At 45.2% G+C, this 9,918-nt stretch overlaps 1 protein-coding gene across 1 annotated transcript in view; it reads right to left on the reverse strand.

Moving 5' to 3' along the window:
- Positions 1-1,500: 1,500 nt before the first annotated feature.
- LOC122552616 (thrombospondin-2-like) overlaps positions 1,501-9,918 on the reverse strand; it is a 72,425-nt gene continuing 64,007 nt past the window's right edge. The window contains exons 21-22 of the mRNA XM_043695381.1: positions 5,186-5,325; positions 1,501-3,700 (exon numbers count right to left, since the gene is read on the reverse strand). Coding sequence (XP_043551316.1) covers positions 3,693-3,700; positions 5,186-5,325 — 148 coding nt within the window. The 3' untranslated portion in view covers positions 1,501-3,692. The remainder of the gene's footprint in view (positions 3,701-5,185; positions 5,326-9,918) is intronic.

The following is a 9,918-nucleotide window of genomic DNA, read 5'->3' on the forward strand; positions in this document are numbered from 1 at the left end:
CTGAGTTTCTCCAGCCTTCTTCATTTTTATTTCAGCTGTTCATTGGTGCTCAGACAATACCTGCCCTGTCTCCTCACTCCTGAAATCACTCACTCCAGGAATAGTTTGAGGAACCATTCCTTCCTGATAAAGGCCCAGAAAGCAGTTGCAGTGACATATCTCGAGCTTAACTTACCTAACACAGAAATGACCTCATCCCCACCATTCCAGAATGTTCTTACTCCTGAATATCCTCCTGAATGTCATACTCACCATCTTTACCCCCAGCTCACAACATTTATAACCCATCCATCATGATTCTATCCTTTGATTCTGGAAGGCTCTCTCTCGCTTTCACCTTCACATACATTCTCTGTTTTCAAAGACTCACAGAAAAGCTCACAAATCCTTACAGTGCACAAACAGGCCATCGAGAACACAGGACAGTACAGAACAATACAGGCCCTTTGGCTCTCAACGTTGTATCGGCTTTTTATCCTAATTTGTCCCATCATGTCTGCGCAAGGTCTTTGTAAGAAACTGTCCAATTAAACCTATACTTTCTGTTCTTTCTCCACAGCTTGGCAACTCTCCTGTTTATCAAGGATTTCTCCAACTGCATTCTGAAAATTTCAATTCAATTCTGGCCCCCTCTCTGGCATTGCCTTCCTGATCATAACAAGCAGATGAGTAAACAAAGAAAATTTTCTTGCAGGTTGCAATTTAGTCAACATTGACAGCAAAACTGTGAAGGCTGTTCACTTCAACACAAATGTAGAATTCCATTCATCATGCAGTGTACATGGAGTCAAGAAACAATTGAATGTATTTCTTGCTGAGGGAAGGGTTGACAGACAGCGGGAGAAGGCAGTTTGATGGACTGGCTTCTGAAAGACAAGGTTTTTCTCATTATTCTTTCAGGCGATGTGGGCATCACAGGCAAGGCACACACCCCTGCCATTGAGTGGAGTCACCACTTCACTGTCGATCGGGGGGCAAGTGTAAGCCAGACTAGGTAAGGACTTCAGATTTTCTTCCTGAAGGGGTGATCCACCTGGGCTCAAAGTAGGTGTGACCCCACGGCACAATTCTAAATGTCGAATGGCTTTCATGATGTCCTGACCAATATTTGTCCTCAACCAACGTGACAAAGACAGATCACCCCGATACTGCTCACTTGCAGCTTGTTCTGTGTGCAATATGGTTGCTGCATTCTCTTCTACGTTAGAACAGTGGCTACACCACAGAGGTTTGTGGGATTTCTAGACACTCTCTTCCTTTCTATCTAACAATCCCTGACTTCTGTGAGCTACTACAGTTTGTTGTTGCTTTCCCCTCCCCATCTATGACACACTGTTTGAACTCATGACAGAGGCATGTTGTATGACACTTATTACCCAAGGAAGAAACCATGCAGATTGCTTCTGCTCTGCTTTATCACCTGAGCCAAATGCATTGCTGTACAGGAGAGCAATCCTTTGCAAGCGAGTGCTGCAACTCTGATAAAAGAATATTGAAACGTAAAGCTGAGTATTTTTATTAAATGCTTCATTAACAAACTGCACCCTTAGCTATGTACAGTTAATGTGCTAAACTTGTGTGCGCGTTTATGCATATATTTATATACTTCCAAAGAAAAAAAAAACACAATGAACAAGTGTCAAAATCTGATGAAAGAAAACGAATCCTGCAGTACTCAACTGCTTTACAATGTGAAGGCATGCACTGATGTGGCAAGATTTTGGATCAAACAACACACGGTTATCCTGATGCTCTCAGAGGGGGGTGGAATATCGCCGTACACTCATTGTGCAGTGTTTGAGGTAAATACCACTAGAATGGAGCAATGGAAAATGTGGGAGTTGCCTGGTGCCAGCAATAGTTGGCGAAACCAACCCTGCGATCGTTGTAGGGCACGGTTTGCGATGCCTGGTCAGAAAGTGCCCGTTTATTACTGGCAGGCTTGCCCAGTTTGAATTTGCCAGGAAGAGGTCAGGCACGGGTTTTGGGGAAGGGCCTGTTGCTTGAGTGAATATTAAGTCAGAACTGCCAAGTTCAGTTAGTACCACTCGCTTCAGGGACAGAGCAGATTAATAGAGAGGCCAATTGTGTCATGAGAGGCCTGCACAGTATCCAAGGTAAACACCAGGCCTAAGTATAGGCCTTGGTCTCGCCTGCTTTGCAGAATACCAGAGTTTATTTTTATTTTACGATTTAAACGGATACCCAAGGTAGAGCAAATTTGACTAACAAATACTGTGTATTAACACAAATTGTTTTAACTCACAGAACACTGGTTCAGCCTTTTCGATAGTTTATTTGCCTAATATTAATCAAAAAAATATAGATTAGGGTTTGCCGGCCAAGATTCTTTTTTTCAAATTTCGATATTGCTTCAGTGTAAACAAATAAATAAATTATTTACAATCTTTGGCAAAATTCACTGCTTCCCACAAACAATTTTTTTTTAAAGAAAGGGGGGAGAGAGAGAGAGAAAATAAAATCATAAATAAATTAAATAGGAAAATATGATACAATCTAAATATTCACATCTTTTGCCCCCTCACCCTCTGCAAACTGTTTTCTCTTCCTTTGAAAGGTGGTCGTGTTTTGTGTGATGGTCTGTGGAACCACTTGACGTTCCTTGTCCAACGATTCTGAGGTGCGGTGGGGGGGGGGGGTGTTGGTGTGTTGGGTAAAATGGGATGGGGAAGGGTTGGTGGGGAGGTTGGGAGAAAGGAGGGGAGGGGAGATGCAGAAAGGTTACAAGGAGGAAGGGGTTGCTTTTCATGTCAGAAGAAGTGTTAATAGCTGTCACTAACATTGAAAGACTGCAATGTGTGTACAATAAAACAAAAATGATATGTGATATATAGAATATACATAGATGCACATCCACATATATTCAGATGAAGCCGATATATTATTGGTTGCGGCTTGCTTTGTCTATGAAGCACCCGCCCAGAATAGCTTTCACTCAGCTGAGCATGTCAGTTAAATCAATTCAGTGTTACATAAGAGAGAGAATGTCTATAGGATTTGTATGTTATGACTGCAATAGCTGTGCCTCGTGTAATACCGAATGGCTGAAAGCTTTTACATACAGACAATGAAATGTGCTAGAAAAAGTTGTAAACAAAGTGTTTTGAAAACTTTTTTTTGTAATTCATTCTTGTTTCCCAGAAGATGTCATTTTTAAACATTGTTAAATCAGACTTCCTTCTTTCTCTCATTTTTTTTTGTTAAAGAAAGTAACAGTCCGAGTCTCCTTGACAACAGCCTTATCAGAAAATAGTAACGGCAGGCTTAAATTGCAGTACGATACGTTTGTTAAATGATCAGTAATCCCTCTAACTAGGTATAGTGACAGTTGCGAGACGTGTCGGAGATACAGTCGGCTTCCTGTCGGGAACATCTAGGTTTGCCGCATTCCTGCCAGGCCGTTCAGAGGGAGCTGGTGCACAGAGCGGGAGGGAACAGTCACCACAGTTGGCTGAAGGTGAATGGAGTTGTGTGTGAGGGAAGGGGAACGGGGTCGGGGAACAGTGTGGAGGGGCCACAGGTCGAAGGTTACACTCAGAACGACAATGGAGGGGGCGGGGACGGGGACGGAAGGAGGGGTGGGCGGAAAGTCGGGACTCCCAGTCCAGTTGAGGTGACGGGGCAGCACAGGAACATCCAGGGATTCCATCGCGTGTGCCGCCAGCGGGTGCTCAGTTATCTGTGAAAACAAGATGTCGCATTGAAACTCTTTACACTTGGGGGCCTCCCATGACTTTGCAAAATGGTATTTCATAAGGGCTTGGTGCAGGAGTAGGCCATTCAGCCCCTCCAGCCTATTCCTCCATTCAATATAATCCTGGGCTGATTTCATCTTGGCCTCAACTCCACTTTCCTGTCTGCTCTCCATAACCCTTCAACCCATCATCAATTTTAAAAAATCGTTCTTATCTCCTAAACTTAGTCAGTGTCCTGGCATCCCTCACACTCTGGGGTAGTGAACGCCACAGATTTATCGCCCTTTGAGATGAGATAATTTCTCCTCATCTCAGTTTTAAATCTACCATCTTTGTCCTCTCATCCTAGATTGACCGATATGAGAAACATCCTCTCTACATCTACTGTCACTCTCCTTTCGCATCTTAGAGACCTTGATGAGATCTCCTCTCATTCTTCAAAGCTCCAGTGGGAATAGGCCTAAACTGCTCAAACTCTCCTCATAGGTGAAGCCTTTCATTTCTGGAATTAATCTAAGCCTTCGCTGAACTGCATCCAATGGAATTGCATCCTTCCTCGAATAAGGGGACCAAATCTGTACAGATTACACCAGCTTCAGCCTTGCTAATACCTTGTGCAGTTGCAACAACCCTTCAGTATTTTTATGTTCCATTCTCTTTGGGGGAAAATGCCAACATTCCATGTGCCCTCCTTGATACCCGCTGTACCCTCCCCAGCTAGAAGTCTCAAGGAAGAGAGGAATATTTCCAAGACACACTGTCAGAATGTTTCTTTTTGCACTCGTCAGGACTGATGCAAGAATGCCAAATTTCAGAGTATAGCTTGAGAAAATGGTGCAGATTGGTCTTCTATTCTGGTTAGTCATGGCCTCTCCATGGAGAATGCACCAGGGAACTACTGTTGGCCCACTTTCAGGTAACACAATAAAGACACAATGCCGAGACAATAGTTCTTGATGAAGAGTCACCTGGACTCGAAACATTAGCTTGCTCTCTCTCTCCATGAGTGCTGCCTGACCCACTGTGATCTCCAGGTTGGAAGGGCTAAAGGAACTCCTGCTGTTCCTTTGTTAATCATTGTGAAAAGAATCCTTTCGGAGTCATAATCAGAACAGGACAGCTCAATGACTGAGAGGGATTTAATTATTTTGCAGTGTGACACGTTGTATACTCACATGTACAAGTTATATTTTATTAATATATAATAAATAAGCAAAATATGATAAAATGTAACTATAATGTGTAACTGTCTACATTTTCAATGTAAATTCTAGGTCATAAAGACTGCAAATGGCCCATTCCAACTTTGTCCAGGTTGCTTCAACCAGTGGGTGGGTCTGTAATAATGAGAGGGTCCTGTGAACACCTATTTGGAGGTGGGACCGCGTGAGGAGGCGACAGGGAATCTCCTGTGGTTATTATATATTCCACCATAAAACACCCAGAGAAAAACACCAACAGTCACTTACCTCGACACTCGTATTTGAGGTCAGAGAAGTAGAGGGCCTCTTGGGAGAAGACAAACAGCCCTAGTCGTCCGCCAGCTAATGTCTTGTCGTAGATTGGGCCAGAGTCAGCCATGATTTGTTTTCCTTCATACACCACCACTCTGCAGAAAACAGAAGCAGAACTGAAGACGCTTCCTAACGCACCAAACCGTACTCGCAGGGAAAACCAAAATGCAGGAGATCGGAATCGAAAGAGGAAATGCTGGAGGAAGTCAGCTGGCCTGGCAGCTTCTGTGTCCATCAGCAACAGCAGCAGGACTCTGAGTTCAACACCGGACTCGAAAAACTAACTCTGTTTCTCTTTCCCTCTCAACAGACGCTGCCAGACCTGCTGAGTCTCTCCAGCAATCAGTGTTTGCTGCACTTCCAGATGTTGGGTACTTGAAATCCACTTCACACAGTGTCTGCAACCACAGAATGAAACCTGAACGCACCCACATCAGAACACATCCCATAAACAACTACTACAGCATTCACATTCAAAGTAGATGTCCCTCACTAACTTCTCTATCTCAGAGCACATCATAGGTATGGACATTTACTCTATGAAATCTGACGTACAGATCAAAGGCAGTACTTCAAGTGAAGTGCGGTCACTATTAATTTTGCATTTTGTTTAAGAGAATGGCCTGTCTTGAACACTTCTAAAGTTCACCAACAGCATTTCCTGTAATTCTTTTGTCTGTTCCAGGAACTCCAGACTCAGGAGTCAATCATTGGGCTGATGGCTGATGGGCATGGAGCGCCCACTGCCCATGGGGTCATGCAGCTACCTGGGGTTTGGTGTTCACTTTCACTGTCAGAGACAATTCGTCTCTTCTTCACTCTTTAGAGTGAGGCGGCACAGTGGCTCAGTGGTTAGCACGGCTGCCTCACAGAGCTGGGGACATGGGATCCATTCCACCCTCAGGTTTGGAGTTTGCACATTCTCCACGTGTCTGTGAGAGTTTCCACCCACAATCCAAAGGTGTGCAGGTTAGGTGGGTTGGCCATAGGCCATGCAGGGTTACATTGGGTGGGCCTGCATGGAGGACTCGATGGGCTGAATGGCCTGCTTCCATGTCGGGATCTGAGATGGGCCTGCAGACTTACTTTGCTGTCAGATATTCCAGAATTTACAGTTTGAGACTGAGGATTAGACCGGGTTATCTGCGGGTGACACGAGGCCCCTAAGTGACTACTTTCAACTTCCAAAGCATCATTTGAAAACTCACCCTCAATGTATTTGAATAACATCCCCTTTGTCACCATCAATGACTAGGTTAAAGGAAATGGCATTTAAGTCCAATAAAAGTTTACCTTTTCCTTCGTTGAGGAGATATGGGTATCGCTGTCTGCGCCATCGCTTATTTCCCATCCCTCACTGCCCATGCGAAGGTGACTGTGAGCAATGGTGCTCCTAAATCTAACTGAGTGGTCAACTGGGCTGTCTCAATGTACCAATGCTTTAAAGGTTAATTTCTAAATGTCGGACGTTTGTAATTTTGCTGCAAGTCATCAAGAAATGATCAACGAGCAGGGGCTGAACAGGCTGGGGCTGTTTTCCCTGGAGCGTCGGAGGCTGAGGGGTGACCTTATAGAGGTTTACAAAATTATGAGGGGCATGGATAGGATAAATAGGCAAAGTCTTTTCCCTGGGGTCGGGGAGTCCAGAACTAGAGGGGATAGGTTTAGGGTGAGAGGGGAAAGATATAAAAGAGACCTAAGGGGCAACGTTTCACACAGAGGGTGGTATGTGTATGGAATGAGCTGCCAGAGGAAGTGGTGTAGGCTGGTACAATTGCAACATTTAAGAGGCATTTGGATGGGGATAGGAATAGGAAGGGTTTGGAGGGATATGGGCCAGGTGCTGGCAGGTGGGACTAGATTGGGTTGGGATAGTTGATCGGCATGGACGGGTTGGACCGAAGGGTTTGTTTCCATGCTGTACATCTCTATGACTCTATGAACGCCTCTGTCTCAGCAAACCATGTTCCGTAGTGACAGATTCAGTATGTGAAGCCAACTGGGATTTAGAGAACACTTAAAATAATAAACTGTCCCCAGGCAGCTTCAGAGGAGTATTGGAAAGGAGCATTTGACACCAAGCCACATCGTGAGACATTAGGGCAGTTCGCCATCAGTTTGGCGCGAGAAGCAGATCTTGAGGACAGTCGTAAAGGGAGACAGAAGAATTTCAATCAGATTTTCACTTTGTGCTTCACGTGATTCCTTCTTTATTGAATGGCTTCAGATTTCAAAACGCTTTCAAATCAGTTAGTAATAACTCAACACGCTTATTTTGTGGCCACTGACTGAAATCTTCACCGTTCACCCTGTAAATGTTGGCGCTGAAAGGGAGCTGTGGTGTGAGGGGATTTATTGCATTCCTCAGAGATTCCTCCGTCTTTAGTTTCAATCGAGGTGTCAACTGAGTGAAATTCAATCAGTGAACACCTCCAGGAAAATAGCAACTGAAAACCTTTGTACGACTGTCGGGGGGGGGGGGGGGGGGGGCGGGTTGAGTAAAGAAGAAAGGCATATTTGTGCGTGAAACACAGAATGCTATCACACAGGTACAGCATTTAATCAGGAAGGCTAATGGAATGTCAGCCCTTATTTCAAGCGAGTTGGAGTACGAGAAGTGGGAAGTCTTACTGCAACTGCACAAGGGGCTGGCGAGATCACACCTGGGGTACTGTGAGCAGTTTTGGCCCCCTTACTGAAAGAAAGATATTATTTAATTGGAGGCAGTTTGGAGAAGGCTCATTCTGAGGATCCCTGATACGATGGGATTGTCTTATGAGCAGAGTCTGAACCTGTTTAGTCTCTGCTCATAAGACAATCCCTGGAGTTCAGCAGAATGAGAGATGATCCCACTAAATGATATCAGATTCTTTAAGGGGCCTGACAGGGTCAATGCTGAGACGGATGTTTCTCTTCATTGTAGTGTCTAGATTAGACAGTGTAATCACAGAATAAAGGGGAACCAGTTTAAGACGGAGATGAGGAGGGACTTCTTGTCTCAGAGGGTTGAGAGTCTTTGGAATCCCTTGCCCCAGAGAGCTGAGGGGGCTGGGTCCTTGTGTATATTTAAGGCTGAGACAGAGAGATTGCTGATCAGTCGGGGAATCGAGGGTTATGGGGAAAAGGGTGAGAAAGCGGACCCGAGCAATGTTGAATCAGCCATGATCCTATTGAATGAAGGATGTTCAGTTGGAAAAATATGTACCCACAGAGGTATACCCTGGGACCCCCATTAAAGGGGGTCACTCTATCCCCAACCAAGGGGATAGGCATGATTCTGAAGCTTAGAACAAACAGAGTTGTAGTGAAACAAGACATCCTTGTACATGGAGTCACAGGTAGGTCAGATTGGGTAAGGGCTGCAGATTTCCTTCCCTCAAGGACATTGGTGAATCCAATTGATTGTAGTTGTATGGTCGCTTTTGGATTTTTTCTGAGAAATGGAGTTCAAATGTCAGCATTTGGGATTTGAAGCAATGTCCCTGAAACATTCCCTGGATATCTTCTATCTTGCAGACAGCCAGATAGACACAATGGCTGCAATGCCACATTCTCTGTTGTAAGCATTTTATGAGTCTGTCATAGAATCATTTTGGGTGGCACGGTGGCTCAGTGGTTAGCACTGCTGCCTCACAGTGCCAGGGACTCAGGTTCGATCCCCGCCTCAGGCGACTGACTGTGTGGAGTTTGCACCTCCTCCCCGTGTCTGCGTGGGTTTCCTCCAGGTGCTCTGGTTTCCTCCCACAGTCCAAAAATGTGCAGGTCAGGTGAATTGGCCATGTTAGGTGCGTTAGTCAGGGGTGAATGCAGGGGAATAGGTCTGGGTGGGTTACTCTTCGGAGCATCAGTGTGGACCTGTTCAGCTGAATGGTCTGTTTCCATACTGAAGGTCATCTAATCTGTATCTCATATACCTTCTAACGACTCTGTCAAATTTTATCTTGACCTCCAAGGACAACAGACCCATCTTCTGCAGTCTCACCATGTATTAGAAGATCTTTGTCTCTAGGAGCACTTTAGCACATTGTATAAATACTGTGGCTCCAAGAGGGGGTCAGAGTCTAGGTGTTGCGTAGTAACTAACTCAGGCCCTGACTCCCCAAAGCCTACAAGGCACAGGTTAGGAGTGTGATGGAATACTCCCTACTTGCCCTGGAATGGATGCAGCTCCAACAACACTCAAGAAGCTTGACACCATCCAAAGCAAGGCAGTCCACTTGATCAGCACCACATCCACCACCTTCAACACTCGCTCCCTTTACCACTGGCTACAGTAGCAGCAGTATGTACCGTTTTCACAATTTACGACAGAAACAGTCTTAGGCTCCTCCAATAAAACCTTCCAAATCTGCAAGCTCTACCTCCACCACCTTATAGGATGAGGGAAGCAGCTACATGGGAACACCTGCAAGTGCCCCTCCATCCTGACATGGAAATATATCACCGTTCCTTCACTACCACTGGGTCAAAATCGCAGAGCTCTCTCCCTAATAGCTTGGTGTCCCTACACCCAACAGATTGCAACACTAAGACAGCAGCTCATCACCACTTTCTCCAGAGCAATTATAGAGTCACAGAGATGTACAGCACGGAAACAGACCCTTCGGTCCAACCTGTCCATGCTGATCAGATATCCCAACCCAATCTAGTCCCACCTGCCAGCACCCCGCCCATATCCCTCCAAACCC

This window comes from Chiloscyllium plagiosum, chromosome 9, assembly GCF_004010195.1.
Source record: "Chiloscyllium plagiosum isolate BGI_BamShark_2017 chromosome 9, ASM401019v2, whole genome shotgun sequence".
NCBI lineage: Eukaryota > Metazoa > Chordata > Chondrichthyes > Orectolobiformes > Hemiscylliidae > Chiloscyllium > Chiloscyllium plagiosum.